At 69.9% G+C, this 22706-nt stretch overlaps 2 protein-coding genes across 5 annotated transcripts; one reads left to right on the top strand and one right to left on the bottom strand.

Moving 5' to 3' along the window:
* Positions 1-5785: 5785 nt before the first annotated feature.
* SHROOM4 (shroom family member 4) lies at positions 5786-13091 on the bottom strand. 4 transcript variants are annotated; one of them, XM_082488147.1, is made up of 9 exons: positions 13071-13091; positions 11787-11918; positions 9288-11277; positions 9025-9086; positions 8015-8614; positions 7334-7756; positions 7065-7251; positions 6219-6491; positions 5786-6140 (listed from the first exon to the last, which is right to left on the bottom strand). In XM_082488147.1, exons 1-9 carry the CDS (start codon positions 13082-13084, stop codon positions 5871-5873), a joined length of 3951 nt encoding a protein of 1316 aa, XP_082344273.1. In that variant the 5' UTR covers positions 13085-13091; the 3' UTR covers positions 5786-5870. The 4 variants fall into 4 exon arrangements, with proteins under 4 accessions (XP_082344273.1, XP_082344274.1, XP_082344275.1 ...); XM_082488148.1 differs by having other exon boundaries at positions 6219-6485; XM_082488149.1 differs by having other exon boundaries at positions 9288-11235.
* Positions 13092-19891: 6800 nt separating this feature from the next.
* BMP15 (bone morphogenetic protein 15) lies at positions 19892-21999 on the top strand. The gene is made up of 2 exons (XM_082488366.1): positions 19892-20423; positions 20884-21999. Exons 1-2 carry the CDS (start codon positions 20105-20107, stop codon positions 21657-21659), a joined length of 1095 nt encoding a protein of 364 aa, XP_082344492.1. The 5' UTR covers positions 19892-20104; the 3' UTR covers positions 21660-21999.
* The last annotated feature ends 707 nt before the right edge of the window (positions 22000-22706 follow it).

Genomic DNA, 22706 nt, shown 5'->3' with positions numbered 1-22706 from the left:
ATCCTGGAAATCAGGGGAGATGGCGCTTCCTCACCCAGGAACGCCGCTCGGGGTGGCTTCCTTGCAGGCAAAGTTTCCTTCCTTGCCTTTTTGCGGTGTCCCAACTCGTCCTCACCCTGCCTGGCATCCCAACGCCGTCCCTCGCTCCGCCGTGGGAGCCTGCGGCCACCCCATGCCCTGGCGTTGGGGTGCACCTCCCGTGCCGCAGCCTGCGCCAGCGCCCCCCCCCGCCCCCGGTGCCCATCCCCAGGGTGGTGGGCTGCCCTCATTGGCGGGGGGAGGGGGGAGAGGGGGGGTTCTGCAGGACAAGCAGCAGCCGCCTCCCGCCGCCGCCCGGCTCCGGCAGCCGGGAAGGGCTGGGAGCATCTCCCGGTGGGTCGCCAGTCCCAAGCAGGTGGTTGCGGGTGGGGTGGGATGGAGGGGGGGCCGCGGGCTGCCCGCACGCGGGGGGAGCCATCTCCCCACGGCATCGCTGCCCGCCCCGGGGGCTGCGGGTGGGCGGGGGGAGGGGGGGAGAGGGGGGCACCTACCTGGGCGAGCGAGCCTGGCCGGCTGCGGGGCTGCCGTGCCCGGGCCGGGGACGGCGGGGGGGGGCACCCCACGGCCCCACGCGGCTCCCACGGGCCGGCTCCGCCGCCCCCCTTCCACCCCCCCGCGGCTGCCGGCAAACGTGGTGCCGTCTCCCCGCGCAGCAACAAGCGTTTCGGGGAGGGGGAAGGGGGGGGGGGGGGGCGGGGGAGGGGGACGAGGGCACCGCAGCGCTGCCGTCCCCCTCCTCCCGAGCGCAACCCCCCCCACCCCCCCACTACGGGCCCGGCCCGCCCGCTCCAGCCCCGGGGCTGCCGGGTGCCGGGTCTCCGCCGAGCATCCCGCGGCACGGCCGGGAGGGGGGAGGCGGAGCGGTGTCCCCCGTCGTCCCCCCCCCCGCGCACACACCTTGCACACCCCGAGCCGCCGCCGCCGCCGCTTGTGCAAGGTCGCTCCTCCCGCAGCCCCCCCCCGGCCCCGCCGGGATGTGCCTCTGCAGGCGGCCCCGGCCCTGCCCCTGCGCCGCAAGCCCCGGCCTGCTCCGGCGCGGCGGGCGCTGCGGCGGCACCGGCGGCCCACGCACGGCCCCGAGCACGCGGGCACGGACGGGCACCCGCACCGCCGCCGCGCACGGGCGTGTGCAGCGCCCACGCGGGCACGGGCGCGGGCACGGGCAGGGGAGGGCACCCGCGTCGCGGCCGCCGCCGCCGCGCACACACGCGTGCACGTGCCCACGCGCCCACGGGCAGGGGCGAGCGCACGCACCGCTGCCCTGCACGGCCGCGTGCATACGGCCACGCACGCACGGGCGGGCACATGCACCACCGCCGTGCGCATACATGTGCATCGCCCGCGGGGGCAAGGGCACGCACATGGGCGGCAGGGGCGAGCACGCACGCTGTGGCCAAGCACATATGTGTGCACACGCCCGTGCGCGCATCGGCACGCACAGCTCAGGTGCGGCGAACACATGCACCACCTCCGTGCATATGTGCATATGGCCACACATGCATGGGCACGCACAGGCACGGGTGAGCACACACACTGGTGCCTCCACACACTTGTACACACACTCACACGTGCACACACGCTATAGGAGTCGACAACATGCCGGCAGCCCAGAAACCAACCATGTCCTGGGCTGCATCCCCAGCATCCAGCAGCGTGGCCAGCAGGGCGAGGGAGGGGATTGTGCCCCTCTGCTCTGCGCGGGGGAGACGCCCCCGCAGTGCTGCCTCCAGCTCGGGGGGTCCCCACAGCAGAAGGACACGGAGCTGTTGGAGCGGGGTCAGAGGAGGCCGCGGAGATGCTGGGAGGGCTGGAGCCCCTCTGCTGGGAGGATGGGCTGGGAGAGGTGGGGGGGGATCAGCCTGGAGAAGAGAAGGCTCTAAGGAGAACTTATAATGGCATTTCTATATATAAAGGGGGCTTAAGGAAAAAATGGTTTTTGATGAGGGCAGTGAGCCCCTGGCGCAGGGTGCCCCGAGGAGCTGTGGCTGCCCCATCCCTGGAGGTGTTCAAGGCCGGGTTGGACGGGGCTGGGAGCAACCTGGGCTGGGGGGGGGTGGCCCTGCCCAGGGCAGGGGGGTGGACTCGATGGTCTTCAAAGGTCCCTCCCAACCCAAACCCGTCTGTGATTCTGTGGTGCACATGCATGCAAACGCCCCCCAAAGGCGTATTTGTACAGGAACACGCTCTGGTGTGTGCATACGGAGCTCACACACACGTGCTCACATGGGATGTGCCCCCAGACACAGCACTTGGAAGGAGAGAGGGTCTGTCCCGCTGTCCACCCTGTGGTGTGCTCAGGTCCCCAGCCCCGCAGTGTGGGGTGCCGTGGTCCCTGGTGCCCACCCCTCACCTGCTGCTGCCCTGGAACCCCCATGCCGGCAGCCAGCCAGGCCCAGACCCCCAAACTGCTGCCCACCCCCCCGGATGGCCCATGCCCAGGGCCAGCGGGCCTGGGGCTCCCGTGTCCCCACCTTGTGTGTGTCTTTGCCCTTTGGGCTGTAATAAGCAGGCGGGGGGGGGGGGCTGTGCTGTCTGGACCGCCACATTTTAGGAGTCCTCATTTCCCATGTGGGGCGGGGGGGCTTGGCTCACACTGAAGCATCGCTATGCACCATGTCTTCATCCTCCCCCAGCTCCTGGTCCCTCAGGATCGGTTGTGCGGGATACGAGGGGATGGACTGGGGATCTGTAAAATCGAGAGATTATAGTGATGGGGAGATAGACAGCAGGGCCAGGGGCCACCCCAGCGTGTTTGGGTCCTGTCCGCACCTCTGGGAGACCCAGGGGCCCTGCATGCCACAACGAGCCCGCTGGCCCGCAGCTCCCCAGGGGTCCCACACAGGGATCCCCAGGACCCCCCACTCCATGGCCATATCCAGCGCAGGCACTGAGGGCCGTGGTGCCCAGCAGCTCGGATGTGCCCCCCGTGCCCTGGCTCCATGGTCCTGCCTGGCAGCAGTGGGGCACATGACTCTCGAACGGGCCGTGGGGCACAGACACGCACCTGCGTGCGTCCCCCTCCCCGTGTGCCTGCAGCTATTGGTACGCATGGGCTTGCACAAGTGGCCTGCCCACACACAAGTACACACACTCACACATGAGCACGCATTCACCCGTGTGCACTTACCTCCCTGTGCATTTGCTCACCTGCGTGTGCACACATTTGTGTGTACATTCACATGTGCATGTCACACATACGTGGACACGTTCACCCATGTGTGTGTTCACCTGCATGTGCAGTCACTCGCCGCTGGTGCTTGTGCTCCCCGGCATGGGGCTCTGCTCCTCCCTCCGCACACGTGCTCACGCACACGGCGTGTACTCACCTGTGTTTGCACGTGTGCTCACACACGTGCATGCATTCACCTGTGTGTATGTTGATCCCTGTGCACTCACACATGTACACGTGTATTCACCTGTCTGTGTGTACTGACACGTGTGTGCGTGCATTCACATCTGTGTGTGCGTTCACCTGTGCGCACTGACACGCGTGTGCCTCTATTCCCCCGTGCAGCCCGGTGCTTTCAGCCATTCATCTACACGCTCCCACGTGCGTGCATGCATTTACCCCCGTGTGCACTCGCGTGCGTTCACACCCGCCCACCCCTGTGCATGTGTGCTCACCCGCACACGCGTGGGCTCACGCGCCAGCATCCTCCCGTGTTTCCATGCCGACCTGCGTGTGCATACGCTCCAGCACAGGTGTCCACCCACTCGCGTGTGTGCTCACACCCCCCTGCACTGGTGCGCCCACAGCTGTGCGCGTGTGCTCACACGCGTGTGCGGGGGCCACCCAGCGGCCGGCGCCGCCCTTGCACCGCGGCTCCCCCCGCCCTGCCCACGGCCGGGGGGCTGCCGGGCGCGGGCCGGGCACGGGGAGGGGGTGCCGGGACTCCCTCCGTGGTGCCCGGCTGGCACGCAGAGGCCCTCGGGAAGGGCATGTGACCAGCAAGGGGACAGTGGCCGTGCCCACCCGCGCCACCTGGGGTGAACCGGGGCAACCCCGAGCCAGCTCAGCACCGCGCCGCCCCCCGGGCACTGCCACCCCCGCTGGGCCGACCCCTCCCCGGTGCCACCCCAAACGTCCCGTCAGCGATGCCGCGGCTGTGAGCGCCAGGTACAACGCCACAACGGTCACCCAAGCGCTGTGCCCCCCCGATGTGCCCCTGGGGAGGGGCCCAGGCACTGCCCCCTGCCCAGACCCAGCTTGGTGGCATTGGGTGCAGAGGACCTCCTGCCCACAGCTGCACCCTGGGTGCCTGAGGTGCCAGGGGGACATTTGGGTCCCAAGAGCTCGCCAGGGCTTGGCTCACCCCAGCTGGAGCACCCCCCCCACAGCAGGCACCCACTAGCCGCAGTGCCACTGGCTGAGGACACAGGGACAAACCACACGCGACACGACGCAGGCAGTTGTGCAGCTGCTGCTGCTCCTTTAGTGTGAGAGAGGCACAACGGCACAAGGCAAGGCATAGGCACCAGCGCTGGCGCGCTCCCGCAGAGCTAGGGAGGGCTGCCAGTCGTCGTCGTGTTGTGTCCCCCCCCCCCCCCGAGAGCATCATGTCCCCCAGCCCCCAGCGGATGCAGTCTTTGGTCCTAACAGTGTCCCTGGGCAGGGACAGGGGGCAGCTGAGATGGGGGGCATGCGGGTGACCCCGCTCCTGCCACGCATTGTCCCAGTGTAGGGCCAGGGAGTTGTGGGGTGTAGTGTTCAAGAGGCTGGGGGGCCACAGGGGGAGCAGCCAGGCAGGGGGGCTGCTGCGGTGCCGAGGGGGCAGGCATGGGTGCTGCCTGCAGCCAGGCTGCCTGGCAGTGCCCTCCCCCCCCAAAGGGGCTGGGGCCCACCCTGCATCCCCAAAAATGCTTCCTCGCCCCAAGCTGCTGCCGGTTGCATGAAACCCCTGTGCAAAAGCAGCATCGAAGCACCTGCCCATCCCATTGGGACAGACAGACAGCGGGGGGGCCGCAGCATGACCCAGGGTGAGGTCTAAGTGCAATTTGGGGCTGCTGTGGCACAGAGGAGGGGGACAGGTGCCCCATTCATTCCGTCCTTAGCATGGCTTTTCCCCTGTTAATCCCCCGCAGTGCTGGGGCAGAGGCTGGAGGAGGCTGGGTGGTCCCCGTGCCCACAGCACTGGTGGCAGAGGGTGCCTGCAGTCCCCAGTCTACTGCTGCCAGCACCCCATCCCCCGCAAGGCACCACCCCAGCGTCCCCCCTGAGAGGGGCGCACAGCACCCACCAGCACCCACCTCGGCCCCCCACGGTGGCTCAGGGCAGAGGGGAAGGGGTTAAGGACCCACGGGCCAAGGCCATTGTTTTGGACACAATGGAGAGGAAGAGGATGCCGGGGGCAGAAATTCCTCCAGCTCCCACCGGACAGATGGACAGAGCTGGACAAACAGACATGATGGAGGATGAGGATGGTTTAACCCTTCCAGGCGCTGTGTGGGGATGTGCCAGGGCAGATGGGGGAATGTTTAAGGCACATGGTGCAGCACAAGCTGCAGGACAGGCACTGGTGTCCAGGACAAGGTGGAGGGACCCTTGCGGGCACAGAAAGACGTGATGGGGGGTGGCAGGATCCATCCATCAGGTCCCGCTGGGCCACAGGGTGCTGGGCAGCTGCAGAGCCCAGGGCAGTTCCGTGCATAACCCCCCCCCCGCCAGCGCCTGGACTGGCACCCCCTCCCCTGCTCAGTAAACCAGAAAAAATAAATAAAAGGCAGGGGCTGGACAGACGGACGGATGCAAGGAGAGCCCCCAAGGGGCTGGATCCACTTTGGCAGCAAGCTGGGGCCACGGCCGGGGTCTCGGGGGGAGGCTGGGCAGGGGGCTAGCAGCCCTTAGGGGCCTGGCCAAGGCTCTCACGCAGGCAGCGGAGCTGCTCCTGGCCCAGCTTGATCTTCTCCTCCAGCTCCCGCTGCTCAGCGATGAGGGCTGACTTCATCTTGACGAAATGCTGGTAGTCCTGAAGGTGCTCGGCGGGCAGATACCGCGCCACCATGGCGCCCACCGCCTCCTCCCGCCGCCCCACGTGCTCCTTCAGCTCCTTGGCGTCCTCCAGCTGCGCCGCCAGCAGCCGCTGCTTCTCCCGCAGGGCCACCTGCGGGCGAGACGGGTGGCATTGGTGGGGGGGTCTCACATCCCGACGCCCCGCAGGTGCCCCCCGGCCTGTGCTCACCTTGTCCTCAGCGGGGGCGTGCGGCCCCAGGCTGTCCAGGGCGGTCTCCACCCGGGCCAGGCGCCCCGAGAGAGAGAGCAGGAGGTTGACCACCTTGTCCAGGTCACCCACGAAGAGGCGGTACTTGTCAAACTCCCCCGGGGTGCAGAGGGCTTGCAGGCGGGCAGCCACGTCCTCGCCCAGTGCCCCGTTGGCACTGATGTCCTCCTGCAGCCCCCGCTGCGCCTCCCGCAGCACCGCCAGCTTGCGGCTCAGGCTCTCGATCAGCTGCAGCTGCCGGAGGGAAGGGGTCAGGGGCGTCTGGGGCCACCCCCCGGTGGGACTGGAAGACTGGCACACGGGTGCAGGCGTGCCACACTGCACTGGGCCCCACAGACCACAAGCATCTGGAGATGCCCCTGGTTCCCATGAGCTACCAGCAATCCTCCCCGCCCCCCCAAGCATCTGGCAATGTCTCAGACCCTGTGAGCACCCAGCGATGCCCCGGGTCCCCACGATCAACCAGCAATGCCCCAGTCCCTGCAAGCATCCGGCAATGCCCCTGGTTCCCGCAAACACCTGGTGATGCCCCCGGTCCCCATGAGCATCTGGTGACACTCCAGGCCCCACAAGCATCTGACAGTGCCCCAGGTCCTCACAGGCATCTGGCAATGTCCCAGTAGCCCCTGTGAGCATGCAGCAATGCCCTTGGTCCCTGTGAGCACTCAGCAATGTCCCTGGTCTCCATGAGCATCTGGCGATGTCCCTAGTTCCCACGAGCAACCAATGATGCCCCAGTCCCCGCAAGCACCCGGTGATAGCAGCGGGGAACCCCAAGGGCATCTTCCTCAGCAGTGCCCGCTTTACCTTCTTCTCCACCAGCTCGCGGTCCACCTCCTCCTCCTCATCCTCCGAGCTCCCCTCCACCACCTCCGGCAGCTCCTTCACCTTGCCGAGCGGCTCGGCTTTGCCCACTGCCACGCCGTAGTACGCCGGGTAGGAGGTGGAACTGGCCGTGCTCCCGGGGGGTGGCGAGATGGGCTCGAAGCCCTGCCTGCGGGGACAGGGGCTCAGCGCCGGGGCCAGGGGGGTGCAGCCTGTCCTCAGCACGGTGCCCGATGCTTTGCCAGCCCTACCTGTCCTGCGCCAGGGCCTCCAGGCGCCAGTCCTGCTGGAAACGCTCCCGCCAAGCCTGCTGCTCCCCTGCCACCAGCAGCTCGCCCATCACCTCGGTGGTGGTGCCGAGGGGGGCCGAGGGGGCCAGGATGCCGGCCAGGGAGTGGTCCCTGCCTGCCACGTCCCACAGCAGCTCCTCAGAGTCCATGCGGCGGGGCTGGGGTTGCCCCCCCTGGCAGCTCACCTCCTCCGCTGCTCCAGGGATGGGCTTGGGTGCCTCCGGGGTGGCGGGGCCGGGGCTGCCACGCAGGGGCAGGGAGCACTCGCCCACCCCGCGGGGGCCAGCCCAGACCCGCTCCTGGTTCCGGCCGAGCCTTTGGGGCTGCTCCTCCATCTCCCAGGGGTGCTTTGCCTTCAGCCGCTCCTCCCTGGCCCCTGCCGCCCTGTTGACACCCGCCCAGAGGCACCCATGTCAGCTCCCCTGCCCACCCGTGGAGGACAGGGACACTCCGCACCATGCCCGCCCCAGGGAAAGAGGTCAGGGACACCCCTCACCCCGAGAAAACCCCACAGCCCGTCACAAGGGGTGGATTAGGATGCTCGGACACAGGGTTCAAAGGGCCACATGGTGCCAAAAGCCACCTGGTGCCCGGGCTGCGCCCACATCCCCACTCCCACCCCCACAACACAGCGGCACTTGCCTGCAAATCTCAGCGCTGCCGGCATCGGGCTCGGGCATCCTGCGGAGCGATCTGGGGGGCTCAGGTCGGGGCCAGGCACCCGGCGGGGCAGGGGGGCGAGCGGCATGCCCCCGGGACCGGCCCCCCTGCTCCCCCGTGAGGCTCTGCGACCGCTCACGCACGGCCTCAGCGATGCTGCGGGTCGGCACAGGGGTGGCGGTGAAGGCAGAGCCGTGCCCAGATCCATCTGACAAGCGCTGGGACGTCCGACGCTGCCTGTACTTCTCCCAGTTGGGGGGAGGTGGCCGGGGAGGAGGGGGGCCCTTCTTTTTCGGGACACCAGGGGGGTCCAGCTTGGCACGGAGCAGGTCCCTCCGGTCGCGGCCCCTGGGGCTGGCAGGCTCCAGGTTGAGGTGGCTCTCAGAGAAGGCTCTGCCCCGTAGCGGGCGGTGCAAGGGGTCCGGGGGGCTCTCGGGGGAGCGGGCCAGGCGGTCGCCATCCCACGAGAGGTCATGTGTGGACGTGGCCCGGTAGCAGGGCGGCCACTCCGTCTCTGCACTCTCAAAGCAGGGGCGGAAGGGGCCGAGCCTCGGGAAGCCCAGTGGGTAGCGGGAGAGCTCGCTGCGGAGAGAAGGGGGCACCCATCCCCCCCAGACAGTCACCCCCCCAGCATTTCATGCACACCCCTGGAGTCACAGCATTTCCCCACTTGGAGTCACCCAGCCCCGCTGGTGGGGGAAGCCCAGGCTCTCCCAGTGGCCCCGTGCTGGGCACAGCCCTCCAGAGATGCCCCCAGCCCCCTGGGGATGGGTAAGGGGGGACCCACCCCCACCGTGGGCACCTCCTCGCACTCCCGAGCCCTACTTGCCCAAGGTGTCACATGCCCCCACTTCGCGGGGCACAATGCGGCTGAGCCCAGGACATTAAGGGAGGCACTTTGTACATCACCAAAGCGACAGCGGTCCCCACACCTCACTGGCAGAGGTCCTTGCCGAGTGGCAGGCACAGCCCGGCACCCGGCGTGGGCTCACCTGATGGACTGGCTGGCCTTCCTGGTTATCGCCGGTGGTTCCCACTCGTCCAGAGGAAATTCCTGCGCCAGGTAGGAGAGAGTGAAAGCGGGGTCAGCATCCCCCTCCCCAGCACCCCCTGACCCATCCCCATCCAGGCACAGGGGCATGCAGAGGGTCTGCAGGGCCCCCTGTGGGCACAGGACCCCCCATCCCCACCCAGGGTCATGCTCTGGGGGTGCAGGGTGCTGCCTCCCAGCACAGTGCCGGGAAGGCTCACTCACCGGAGTGAAAGCTCTCCGAGGGGGCCAGGCGTCGCTCTCCTCCCGCCCGGGGCGGGGGGCCGGGCAGCAGCAGTCAGGGCAGCGCGCCCAGGGCTGGGGGTGGCAGCGGCAGGCATGGCTGCGGGGCAGCGGCGGGGGGCACATGTCCCCCCCGCAGTAGCGGCAGGGCTCGAGGCGCAGGGGACCCCCGTAGGGGTAGGAGAAGCCCCGCAGATACTCCAGCTCCCCAGGCCTCCCCAGCAGCTTGTAGCAGGAGGGCTGCTCCCGGCAGCACTCAGCGTAGGGGCTGGCGGGGCCAGGGCGGCCGGGTGAGGGGGAGCTGTATGGCTGGTCCACGGAGAGGCGACGGGCATCGCGGCGCTCGGGGCCGGGGGGCTGGAAGGCACCAGGATCACCCGCCGGGGGCTTGCTGTGCTGGGGTGGCACTGGCCGGCTGCTCTCCTCGAAGAACCGGCGGCGGTCAGCGAAGGGCAGGAGGACGGCCTCGTCACCGCTCCGTGCCGGGGAGCTGGGGGCCACTGTCCCCTGGCTGTAGCCCTCCAGCTCACCGGGGCTGGGCGAGCGCTGCCGCTGCAGCTTGCGCTCTGGGGACCAGCGCCAGCGGCCCCGGCCCGTCAGCACTGCCCGCTCGGGTGATGGGGGTCCTTTGGGGACTGGCAGCGGGTCAGGGGTGGGGATGCCCCGGTCCCCTGAGCAGCCGGGGTTCCTGCCATCCTCGCTCGGCGCAGGGCTGAGACGCTCGGCCGAGGCGCGGGGTCCCTCCGCCGGCACGCTGCCTTCAGGGGGCTCATCCGCCTCCTCCACCGGCTCCTCACTAGGCGGTGGGGCCCCAGGACCCCGGCTCTTCTGCAGCTGGGCCTTGCGCCGCTGGATCTCGTTGCGCAGGCTGGTGGCAAAGCGGTCGCTGCGGCGGCGCATCTGAGCGGAGCGGTGGGGAGGACCCCCAGCCCGCCGGCCCCCTGCCCGGCTCTCCTCCTCCGCCGGCCCCTCGGTGCTGCGTGCCGGGCTGGCCCCTGGCCCATCCTGCCCACAGGCTCGCTGCGGCTCGGGGCAGCAGCGGCAGGGTGGCAGGCGGCGGCACGGCTCCGGGCAGAGAGGGGGGTCCTGGGCAGCCCCCACGGCCCCTGGCCGGCTGCCCTCAGGGTGCAGCGGGGAAAGGGTCCAGCGGTGCCCGTCGGGGGCCGGCGAGGCTCGCCCGCTGCCGGTGCCCACCTGGAGGGAGCGGAGCTGGGAGGCCAGCAGCTGCTCGGGAGCACTGTGCCGGTGCGGCGTGTGGCTCTTCAGTGGGGAGAGCAGTAGGTTGTCACCCGCTGCGGTGGCATCCGGCACTCGGTGCACACTGCCGTCTGGGTAGAGCCGGTCACCAGGCTCTGCGCTCTCCCCCAGGAGCGGCTCGCCTGGGCACTGGTCTGGGTGGGAGCTCAGCATGTAATACTGGTCGGCAGAGAGTCGGTCCTTTGTGGGGTACGGTGCCGGCGTCCTCCCGCCTGCTGCCTCCGCCTCCCCGTCCCGCTGGCAGAGGAAGGTGTCAGAGATCCACCGGCCCTTGGCGTGCAGCATGTCTGCCGACACCGATGCCCGGCGCCTGTCCCCTCCACCGGATGGGGCTGCCCGCAGGCTGTCCCTCCTGACGGGAGGCTGCGGGGGCACGGGCACCCGCCAGGCCTCGGGGTGCCGGTTGGTGGGCGGCTCAGCCCCCGTGGTCAGGTAGCGCCCGTCGGGGGGCTTGCAGGGGCCTTGGAGGCTGGAGTCGACGGAGGTGGCCTCCTCGGGGCGGAGGGAGAGGGCGCAGTCGGAGGCGATGGAGCTGGCGGAGAAGGAGCTGTAGGCCGAGTCCCGCTTGCTGTGGTACATGACCTGGTCAACGGGCGAGGGGTCCCCTTCATAGTAGGCCTGGCCGGGCTGGTCCAGGCTCTCCATGCTCCCGATGGAGCTGCTCCGGTCGGTGCTGCAGTGCCGGGACAGCGGGTTCCACTGCAGGGACAGCTCGCTGCCGGCCGGCCCCACACCGGCGTTAGGGGCGCCTGCCACCCCCACCCAGCTCCCCGCCAGCCCCTCCAATGGGCACGAGATCCCGGGCAGCCAAAACCCCCACACACATACACACACACCTCCAGAGAGGGGGGCACAGCCCCAACCCGCCCTTCACCCCTGGGTTTGGGGACAGCACCAAGGCTGCCCCAGCGATGGCAGGGGGAACGGGCACGGGGGACGCAGGGCGTGCATGTCTCCAGCCACTTGGGACCTGCTGGATCTGGCGGGGGGGGCCCTGGGACTCGGCAGCTCCCGGCCGGCTCGGTGGAGCCACCGCCTCTTCCTGCTGGGAGCCGGCAAGTAAACAGCCAGGGGAAAGGGCAGTGCGGCGGCAGGACGCGGGGGGATGCCCAACAGCGGCGTGGGGCAAGCGAGCGAGCACCCACCCTGCACCCCCCTGCCCCGACCCAAGAGGGTGTCCCGTCCGACCTTGCACGGTCCCCGAGGTGGGTCTGGGGGTCTCACCTGACATCACAGCCCGAGGGCCAGGAGAGGCTGAAGGCGTCCGCAGGGCAGTGCATGGCGGGGGCGTCGGGGCGGCTTTCGGCAAGCTTGGCCACGTGCCAGGAATGGGGCCGGAGGACGGGCACGCTCCTCCTGCCAAGAGCAACAGCGGGAGAGGACAAGAATGGGGAGGAAGCCGGGCCGAGGAACCGGGGCTGAAGTCACTTCCTACGGGGCTTCCTGTCCCCCCCAGGCCAGCGCCCGCCCGAGGGGGACGGCGGCGAGGAGGGTCCAGCCCTGCCCGGCCCCGGGCAGGGGGATCCCACCGTTCCCCCCTGTGCCGGGTCTCCCCTGCCGGCTGCGTCCCCACTGCCAGCATCGACAGGGGACCGAGGACACGGCCCCAGCGCAGCCCATGGGCAATGCCCCGGCAGGGCGAGGGTCCCTGCCAGGAATGGACTGGCTCCGCAAGCACCCCAAGGGACCCTGGGGCCACAGCTGTGTCCCTACCGCAAGCCTGACCTTCCCCCCTCGTTCCTTAGTCCCTCGGCATCTGCAGCAAGCACCAGCCGCATCACGTCCCCGGGGAGGGGTCCTGTGCCAGGCCGTGTCCCACCCCCTGTGCTGGGCAGCTGTGAGGGTCTCCAGTCCCCTCAGTGCACGCCGAAAGCAATGTCCAGTGCCACCACACAGATATGTAGACAGATGCCACCTCCTGCACCCCCTAAGTGCCTGACCCTGCCTCGACCTCCACCGGTTGGGAGGGTGGCAGAGACGAGCTGCAGGGTCAGCACAGGGGTTCCTCCCCCCCAGAGCCCCCAGACTCACCATGGGTGATGCTGAGCCCCGGCACAGCCCCACGGCAGCCCCTGCCCCCTGGGCAGTGCCCCGTGCCGCCCCAGCCCCTCGGTGCCGCCGGTCAGTCGGGATGCAGCCGGGGAGTGGATGTGGGTCCGGGGGAAGGGGGGGCGGACTGCAGGGCCTGGCCCTGCCTCCCCTTCCTCTCCCAGGCAGGCAGCAGGCAGGCAGGAAGGGAGAGGAGCGGCCACGCTCCAGGATACCACCCAGCAAGGGGGTGGCGAGCCCTCCACACTGCCCGGCTCTGCTGGCGGCACACTGGGCTGGGGAACCCCCCCGCCCCCACCATGGGCTGCTGGTAGCCACTGTGGGGCTGCCCCCCACCCCGTCCCAGCACAGGACACCTCCAGGATGGAGACAGGGGCACCACCAGACTCCCGACAGTCCCCCAGGCAGGTGATGCTTCCCCGGCCTTGGCACCCCCCCTGCTCCCCCCCTGCTGCCAACCTGCGGACGATCATCTTCAGGGTGCGGTACGAGCCCTTGATGAGGATCAGGGCTTCCTGGCGGGACCCATACAGCGGCGTCCCGCTGATGTTCACCAGCTCATCACCCGGCTGCAGCTGGCGGGACAGCGCGGCCTTGCCTCCGTCCTCCACCTGGGCGACAGAGCGGGGTGTCAGGGGGGGGCACAGCCCCCCAGAACACCCCGGGGGTGTGCCGCTGCTGGGGAGAAAGAGGCTTTGGAAAGGGGGTGCCTGCACCCTGGGCACCGTGGAGTGATCTGCGGCACTGGGCTCCCCCTCTGCCCCGGTCACATGAATTTCTGAGCAAGGAAAGGGCATTGGGGGGGGGAGAAGAAAAATGTCCCGTCCCAGCAGATTCCCCCGCGGGCGCGGGCAGCACAAGGGCCCTTTGTGCGGCACGGATGCCAGCCCCCCACCGCTGCTCCCACCCCATGTCAGCCCCGCCCAGGCACCCGCGGTTACTTCGATGCCCGAAGGATGCCATCACCCCGTGTGCACCCAGGGGAGCCAGTGGCAGGGGGAGCACCCAGCTGTGCCCGGCCCTGGCACGCGCCTACCCCATCCTGGCACGCACAGCCAAAACAAGCCTGGTACCCGTACTGCTGCGGCTTGGAGGACACAGAGCCACGGTGCTGCCGGCACGGAGGGGCCCCGTCCCATCCCCTGTGCCCCAGCAGGTAGGTGCAGCGCAGGCAGCCCTGAGATGGGCAGTGCCCACCCGGGGCAGGCAGAGTGCCCGGTGCTGGCGCTCATTTCTGCACATCCTGCTGCTCCCGACGGCTGGGGATCGCCATGCCCAGCCCCTCACACCGCAGGGCTGGCAAGCGAGCCCAGCTGCCGGGCTGCGTGGTGGCAGTGGCACGGGGCATGCAGGCATATGGGGCAGGACCTGGGGTGCCCTGTGTCCCCGTGCTCAGCATGGATGTGGACTCTGACCCAGGCAGACCCTACAGCTGCCCACAGGGTGACGGGCAGAGCTGGCCTGGCCAGCTCCTGTGCCCACCCTGCCCATGGGCTCCTCATCCTGCCCTGCCACTCCCGGCCTGGCAGAAAAATGAGCTCTGCCCGCAGCACCGTCTCCGAAGCCCAGCCTGGGCGGCAGCCAGGCCCCGATGCCGGGGGGCACCTGCGGCTCCCCAGCCAGCTGGCCACCGCGCATGTGCCCCCGGGCACCCCTTCCCAGCCCTGCTGCCGGGCAGGGCTCAGGGGGCATCTCCCTGCCTGCAGGCAACATGGCACCTGTGGAGCCAGGCAGGGGCAGCCAGGCCTCCTGCCCGGCCCGGCACTGCCCCACGGCTCTGCCTGGCATGGCACTGCCCAGCGCCCCACAGCTCTCCCGTTTTTTGAGGGACCTGGAGATTGCAATGCCACGATGCGCCTGCCTCTGCAGGCAGGCTGCCCTCCCACCGGGGAGTCAGCCATAAAAGGGGGGGCTGCCCTCCTGGCAGGGGGTCCCAGATGCCCACAAGGGCTCCCAGTCCCACGGTGCACTCTTGCACTCGCTGGAGCACCCAGGTTTAACCCCTGCCACGCTGCTGCCCACCACTGGGCAGCTCTGGCAGAGTGGGTAGGCTGCATCTTCACACCCATGTGCCCACCCCGTCCTGTCTGCCACAGCCACGGGGCTGAGTCAGTGACGGGTGTCTGTCCTGTCCAGCCCCGAGGCTGCACCCGCGTCTGGGCCACCCCATGCGCCGGGACGGACACTGCTCAGTCCTGGCATCGCTCACCAGGAGCTAAATCTGGCACAAGCAGCCCCTTGTTCTGCCTTCGCCACCAGTGAACTCAGCGCTGGCAGCCAAACCCCAGCGCCTGCTGCCCTGCCTGGCCAGGCCGGCCCCAGGCACTTCCCTGACACCACCCCTGGTGTTCACTCTGGGCCCTAATGGTGGGCGCCAGCTGGCTCACAGGAATATCTATCTGCCTGCCCCAGGGCAGGCTTGTCTTAGAAGAAGTCACAGCCACGGCAGTGCCCGAGCTGTGCCCACCCTGCCCCATATGCAGACCGCCCTCCCTGCCCCCGACATGCTGGGGGGAGGCTGGGGGACACTCAGCAGCCCCACGGAGCCCACAGCAGCCCCACTGCAAGACTCTGCCACAGGAGTGGATCCCGCCCGGAGCGGGCTCAGAGGCCAAACCGTCTCACCGAGCAGAGCGACGGGACCCCCTTCCCCTTTCCGGCGCAGGGCCCGGGGCCCCCCGTGCCGCAGGCGGGGGCTGCCCCCTCCCCGCACACACCTCGGCCGGCCGCGGCGGCGGAGCGGACGCCCCGGGGGACCCTCCCCTGAATGCACAGAGCGCCGAACAAGCCCCCTTTGTCTGCAGAGCACACGCGGCGGCGGCGGCCCGGCCGGGGGAGCGCGGGGGACGGCACCCCCCGGCCCGGGAGGACTTCCCCCTTCGTTCTCAGCCGCGACGGGGAACGTCCCCTGCCGCCCCCATCGCCCCCTCCGGACCCACCGCCCGACGCCCGGCAGCGAGTCGGGGGGCGGGCAGCGGACCCCCCGGCAGGGCGCCGGCTCTCGCCCGCCGGCGGTGCCGCCCCGGGGCGCAGGGCAGGGAGCGGAGCCGCTTTTCCAGCTCCCCCAGCCAGACCACGCTGCCCGCGTCCCGGCGCGGGGCGTGGAGGGCCCCGGGGGGGCGGCCAGCCCGGCTCGGGGCAGGGAGGCAGCCCCGGGGGGACGGCCAGCCCGGCCCGCCAGCACCGGGCCCCCGGCAGGACGGTGGCACCGGGCGCGCCGGCAGCCGGACCGCCCGGTGACAGGGGCTCGGCCGGGCTCCGCCGGGGGTGCGGGGGGACGGGGCACCCCCGGGTGCTGCCCGGCTCCCAGCGGGTTTCCCAGGAGGGCGAAGCCCCGGCGGGGCGGCGGGAAGCGGTGACCCCCTGCGCGGCGGGACGTCGCGGCCGTGGGGCCCCCACCCGCGCTCTCCCCGCTGCCGGCGGCGGGAGGGACCCGGGCGGACGGTCCCCGCGCCCCGACACCAGAGCCCTGTCCCGGGCACGGCCCTGCCCACGCGTGTCGGGGGTGCCGGGACGGGGCGCGCTCCGGTTCCCCCCACCGTGGCCCCACAACGGCCCCGCAGAGCCCGATCCCGGGGGTGCCCGCGGGGCCCACGGGTGGGCACACCAGGGGGTGCGGCCCTCCCCCACCCCGGCTACGCTCCGCGGGACGGGACCGGGCGTGGGGGGGCCGCCCCCGCCGCCAGCCCAACGGATGTGCCGGAGGAATTTCTTCCTGCCGCCGGGCCTGGGCTGTCCCCCCGCCCCCTCGGCCCCACGGCCCCCGCTCTGCCCCGCGGCTCGGGGCGGCGGGTCGCGGGGGGACGTGGGTGCGGGAGACCGCCACGGCCTGTGCCGGCCCCGCCGCCCCGGGACGCGCGACCCCACGGCCGGGGCTCCCCGCGCCGCCGCCGCGCTCCGGCCGTCCCGTCCCGTTCCCCGCAGCCCGCCACGGGTGGGGGGCCCCCGGCGGGGGGATGCCGCGGAGCCCACGCGGGACCGCGCCCGGCGGCGCCTACCTTGGAGACGATGAGGGGCTCGCCGTGCTCCAGCCCGCCGCGCAGCGTGAAGCCCCAGGGCGCGCCCCCCTGCAGCTGCACATGCACGTACTGGGGGGGGGCGCCGGGCCGGCCCTCGGCCCGCTCCATGGCCGCTACCGCCCCATCCCGCCCGGCCCGGCGCGGCCCCGCACCGCCGAGGAAATGACACCCCCGCCCGCCCGGGCGGAGCGGCGCGGGGCTGAGCGGCGGGGCGGGGCCGGGACGGCACCGGGGCTGCTCCGCCGCCGCCAATGGGGCGCGGGGGGGCGGCGGCGAGCGGATCGGATCGGCACGGACCGGACCGGGTCGGTACGGCACTGCACGGGTTGGCACGGCACAGCCTGGCATGGCACAGTACAGCCTGGCATGGCACGGCACTGCTTGGCATGGCACTGCTCGGCATGGCATAGCCTGGCATGGCTCAGCTTGGTTTGACTGGGCACAGCACGGCTCGGCTCAGCACAGCACAGCACAGCATGGCACAGCCTGGCTGTGGCACAGCTTGGCTCGGCACGATTCAGCTCAGCTCATGGCACAGCTCCACACACAATGGCGCAGCATTGCTCTGCGCTACTCAGCTCGGCTTGGCTTGGCACGGCATAGCTCAGCTCGGCCCAGGGACCTGCACTGAGCTGCTTGGCTCGGCTTGGCACGGCCAAGCCAGCACGGTTCCACTCAGTCCGGCTCAGCCCAGCATGGCATGACATGGGGGGCTGGCACAGTTCAGCACAGCATGGCACAGCACAGCTCAGCCCTGCACAATTTGGGATGGCCCTTGGGTTGGCTGGCCCAGCACAGCTCAGCCCGGCATGGTTCAGTGCAACTCAGCCAGGCTGGCACTGGCTTGGCTTGGCTCAGCTCAGCATGGTACGACATGGGGCTGGCATGGTTCAGTTTGGTACAGCATGGCACGGGCAGGGGCCTGACCTGGTTTGGCTCCACTTGGCTGAGTGCAGTTCAGCTCAGGTTGACACGGACAGGCAGAGCTGGCAAGGTTTGGCTTGGCACAGCATGGCCTGGCCTGGCACGGTTCAGTACAGCACGACCCGGTTTGGCCCAGCACAGTATGGTGCCACCAGGGACCAGCACCATTAGGGCCAGCTCGGCACAGCTCAGCCTGGCATGGCTCGGCTCGGCTTGCCACAGCTCGGCCCAGCATGGCGATGCGCTGTGGCTGGCAGTTTGGCAGCGCTCACATGGGTGCAAGGGGGTGCCTGCTCCGGTGGCAGTGGGGTGATGCAGCAGAAGGCTCCCCGCGGCACCCCACCCCGGCAATCACTCTGGCGCCCTGATCCCCGCTGCCTGCGGGCGAGCACGCGCTGCCGGCTCCTGTCTGGCCTGCCCGTTCCGGCCCCCACCCTGTCCTGCCGAGCACCCTGGGGCGTGCATAGCAGTATGGTTGTGCTTCCCCTCTGCCTTTCCCTCACCAGGCCCAGGAGGGGCTGCTGTGCCCCTTTCGGGAAACTGAGGCAGGGGACGGAGGCAGCGGGCGGCAGCTGGGGGCGGTGGGAGTAGATGGGCGCGGGTTCCCAGGGGAGCCCCGGTGTCCCGCTCCTCCCCTTCCCGCCCGGGGCCCCGGCTCTTACTCATCTCCTTCCCAGACGGCGCAGCCAGCCCGGAAAGCTCTGCCCTGCCAGCAACGCCCGCGGCCCCGGCTGCCTGCAGGCTGGGCGGGCGCAGCGCTGCGGCCAGGAGGGTGGGCTTGCTGTGCCGGGCTGGTGAGCGACTCCCAGCCTTGCTCAGCCCCGGTGCAGGAAGGGTCCCTCAAGTTTTCCTCTGCGCCCCCCCCTCCACCGGTGCCTGCCCCAAACCCTGCCTGTGCCCTGCGCAGCCCGGCTGCAGGCAGCCCAGGACATGTGCCCTGTCCTTGTGCTGGGGGGTCCCGGGCATGGGGACGGGGCAGTCCCCCCTGGGCTGTTTGTGGTGCTGGAGCCTACCCAGCAGCGATGCACAGCCCCCCTCGCACAGCCTCCACATGTCCACGCCTGGACCAACTCTCCTGCTCTCCCCTGTGGCCTTGCTGCCCCCCTTGCTGTGCCCCCCCACTCATGGCCGGCTCCTGCCATGCCCGGACTTTTCCCATCCTCCACCAGGCTCGGCTGCCCCCATGCCCTTTCCCAAATGAGTAACCAGGGCTGCCCGGCCAGGCGTGAGGGCTCTGCTCCCTGGCTCGTCACGTGGCCCCACACCCCATTAAACACCGCATCCCCCCCTGCCCTGGCATCCCCCCAAATGGCCCTCCCAGCCCTCACCACTGTGCCCTGCCGGCACCGGGAAGGGTGGGCAGCGCCCAGGGCAAGGCAGGCACCCACACCCCCCCCAGCTCCTCCCAATGTTCCTGTGCCTGCACCAGTGGTTCCCAAACAGAGTGTGTGTCCCTCCCAGCCCCGTCCATCCCAGCAGGACAGCAGCAGCGTCCCATGGGGCTGGGCACCGCACCATGCGCTCTGCTGGGGACATGGGCTGCCCGCACCCCGCTCTGCGGTGCACCCACGGGGACTGCCTCGGGCAAGTACGGCTGAGCCACAGCGCGGCACCGGGGCCAGAGGGCAATGTCCCCTGTAAGGGCAATGCCTCAAATGACCTGTGCCAGCGAGAGGGTGGGCATCACCCTCATAACCCCTCGGCCTCGGGCAGGTGCTGGCAGAAAGACCTCAGAGCTGGGGTGCCCAAGCCCGGTGAAGCTGCGGGCATGGTGATGCCTGCGGCATGAGTACCACCGGCTGAGCCGGCTGCCCTCAGCGCCGCTGGGCTCCGGGTGGGTCTGCCCACCCATGTGGCTCAGTGCCGCGGCGCCGGGGCTCGGTGCCCACCTCTCAGCTGGGCGAAGCGAGGCACTGGGCAGCCTGGCAGTGGGCGCAGACCCCCGGGCTCTTGCAGCAACGGGCACGAAGGTGCCGAGCCCGCCGCCGGAGGGGGCGGGGGGGGATGCTGGAGGGGCTCCCACCGCAGCGGAGCCCCCCGCCGGGCTCCAGCCCCCCTGCCCCGGCACCCGGGAGCTGCTGGCCCTTTAAACCCTGATTGGGGCCATGCCTTTAAAAGGGCGCCGGGGCCGGTGCTTCCCGCCCTGCAGGAGGAGGCTGCCCGGGAGCAGGTGGGCTGAGCGAGCTCGTCCTCCCCACCCACCCCCTTCACCCCTTCCAGCCCACTCCCTCGCCCCGGCACTTTTACAGGCCCCGTAGCCAGGCTCCTGGCCGGCTGGCTTTGCCCCTGCTCCGGGTTTTAGTCTGGAATTTGCACCCCTTTTTGCGTACAGAGCCCCCCTCCTCCACCTTTCTGTTCCTGTGCCAAGCTGAAGCAGCCGGCATGGCTGTCCTGGCTTGACAGCAGCTGGCAGCACCCTGGGGTCTCCTTTTGCTGGTGCCCGGGACCAGCTCTGACTCTCCGCGGGGAGAGAAGCATGACCGTAGGCTCCCCCTAACCCTGCTGCCGGCCAGCCCCACCTCGCCCCGCTCACCCACCCACACACCCGTCATGGCTTTGCTCCATTCCTTCACCAGCCTCCTCCTCCTCCTCGCAGTGCCCCTTTCCCGGGCTGCAAACCAGTCCCTGCTGCCACCCGTCTCCCTGCCCGCTGTCCCCCCCCTGCCCCTCCTGCAGGCCCTGCAACTGCGGGCACCCGGCAGCCGGGGCTGGCCAGCGGGACCAGCGAGCAGGCAGCCCCTGCGCTACATGCTGAACCTGTACCGGCGTGCTGCTGACCACGAAGGGCGACCCCGCCATGGTCGCAGCCTGGGCACCAACACCATCCGCCTGGTCCGGGCCAGTTCCCACGGGGGTCAGCCCTGGGCAGGTAAGGAGCAGGGGGGCACCAAGGGCAGTGCGGGGGCTTAGTGGAGGCGGCGGGGTGGGCTTGAGCCCTGGGAGGGGTCTGCCTGCTTCCTTCCCCTTCTTTACAGTGTCCTGGCCGGGGCTGCCCTTGGCCATGGGGTCCCTCTTGGCAGGGGGTCCAGGCTCTTCTGGCCACAGGGATAAGGTGGGCAAGGGCATTGCTGGCCCCATGTGCCCCTCTCCCCTTTCCATCCTGCCTGAACCTGTGCCGGGCCAGTGGTGTTGGTGCAGGGGATGGGAATTGTCCCAGCCGCTCTTTGCCCTTCACCCTGCCAGCACCTGGCTGTTATGGGCTTTGAGGGTGGTGATGCCACAGGCTCCACCGCGCCGTGCGGGGCCGTGGCAGCACCCTGGGAGAAGGCTGTGCTGGTGTGATGCCCGCTGTGCCATACCAGGGGGCACTGACTGCTGCTTCTCTGCAGGTCGCTGGTACATGCAGCCCCTCACCTACCGCCTGGAGGGTCAGCCCGAGGCCGAGCACCTCCTCCGAGCCACCATGGTCTACCTGCCCAGCCTGCCACTGGCCCACGGCCGCCTCCTCTGCGCCCTGGAGCTGGTGGCCACCAGCGAGGCACCTGGGGCGCTGCTCAGCCCTGCTGCCCACCCCCGCCACGGCTGGGCCGAAGTGGATGTCACCTCTTACGTGGTGCCAGGGAACAGCAGTGTGGGGAGCCTGGCGCTGCGACACATCTGTGTGCGTGCTGGCCGGGCAGGGGGCAACGATTCCCCAGTGGCCCCCAGCCACCCCTTCCTCCTCCTCTACCTCAATGACACCCAGGCTGGGCTGGCACCTCCGGCAGCAGAGCCCCGCCGGCACCGGCGTGACGCAGGGATGCTGGCCCACGACCTGCCTGGCTACCTGCGGGAGCAGGGAGGGGAGAAAAGCGACTGCTCCCTGCGCCCCTTCCCGGTCAGCTTTGCCCAGCTGGGCTGGGACCACTGGATCATCGCTCCCCACCGATACAACCCGCGCTACTGCAAGGGCGCCTGTCCCCGCCTGCTCCGCTACGACTACCATGCGCCCAACCACGCCGTGGTGCAGAGTTTTGTCCATCAGCTGGTGGATGCCAACGTGCCCCGGCCCTCCTGCGTCCCCTACCGCTACAGCCCCATCAGCGTCCTCATGATCGAGCGTGACGGCGGCATCCTCTACAAAGAGTACGAGAACATGATCGCAGAGTCCTGCACCTGCCGGTAATGCCCGCTGCCCCGGCACGTCACCCCCAGGCTCTGCCTGTCCCTGCTGGACCCGGACTTTAGGGTTTGTCTTGCTCTGCCTGGGGTGGGTTCATCCCCCCCTCCTCGCACGGCACTGCTCTGCGGGAAGGTTTTACAATGGCAGTTTTATGTAAATTGTAGGTTTTTAAAGGCAGGAGCCTGTGCTGGGGCAGTTGCCCCGTGGCATCTGTCCTTCCTGCAGCCCCACAGCTGCTGCCTGTTTTTGGGGGGCGGGGGGGCTCGCCCTTATGCTCCCAGGGAAGAGCTGGGTCCCTGGACTGGAGCACAAAGCTCTTAGGGGGTAGCTGGGGGTCTCCTGGTGGAGCCAGGGCAGGGACGGCGAGCAGTCCAGGTGTCCCCGTGCGTGGCGCCAAGCTGGTGCCATCAGCATCTGGCGCAGCCCTGCCCATGGGACTCCTTCCCAGCTCACATGCACCCCATCCCGTCTAGTCCCAGCTGCGGTGGCATCTCACCGGGCTGGGAATTGGGCTTGGGGGGGGGAGGGGGGGAAGCCCCTCTCCTCCCCTGCAGTTCTGTTCTGGGGGGCTGTGAAAACCGGAGGGACCTGAGCTGCCAGCTCTGCTCCCAGTGCCGGGGGCCAGGCAGCTGCCTGCGCTGGGCTCTGCCCACTGCTTCCTCTGCCACCCCTGTCCTTCACCTCCTTGGTTTGCCCTCTAGCAGGGCTCGGGTCTCGCCCTATCCCAGGGGTTGGACCCCTGTTGTGGTGTCCCTCTGCCTTCTCGCACCCTTGCTGTCCCACGGGGCTCGGGCTCTGCTGGACTCCCGGCCTGTCCCCGTTCCTGGAGCGGTCGGTCCCTCTCCCAGCACCCCTGCCGCCTGGCTTTTCTCTATTTATTGCTGACTGTGTAAGTAAATAAATTGATGGATTTTGCTAAAGACCATCTTAGCCTGTTCTTGCTCTGGCCCTGGGGTGCAGAGGGTGTGCCCCCCCTCCCCCCGACAGGCTGGCATAGACTTTGTCACCGTGCAGCCACCCTTGTGCTGGCACTGGAGAGGGTGGGTGCCG

The sequence above is a fragment of the Vanellus vanellus genome (assembly GCF_965231255.1).
Source record: "Vanellus vanellus genome assembly, chromosome: 10".
Lineage (NCBI taxonomy): Eukaryota > Metazoa > Chordata > Aves > Charadriiformes > Charadriidae > Vanellus > Vanellus vanellus.
Note: the sequence above shows the minus strand (reverse complement) of the source record. Positions and strands in the feature narration are given on the sequence as shown.

Bases quoted from the DNA above. Each gene is read 5' to 3' on its own strand.
- SHROOM4 (XM_082488147.1), bottom strand. The intron at 9,087-9,287 runs GTGAGTGAGCCT...TACCTGGCGCAG, and splicing joins CTCGGAGAGCTTTCACTCCG to GAATTTCCTCTGGACGAGTG. The intron at 7,252-7,333 runs GTAGGGCTGGCA...CTGTCCCCGCAG, and splicing joins GAGGCCCTGGCGCAGGACAG to GCAGGGCTTCGAGCCCATCT.
- BMP15 (XM_082488366.1), top strand. From the start codon at position 20,105: ATGGCTTTGCTCCATTCCTTCACCAGCCTCCTCCTCCTCCTCGCAGTG. The intron at 20,424-20,883 runs GTAAGGAGCAGG...GCTTCTCTGCAG, and splicing joins CGGGGGTCAGCCCTGGGCAG to GTCGCTGGTACATGCAGCCC.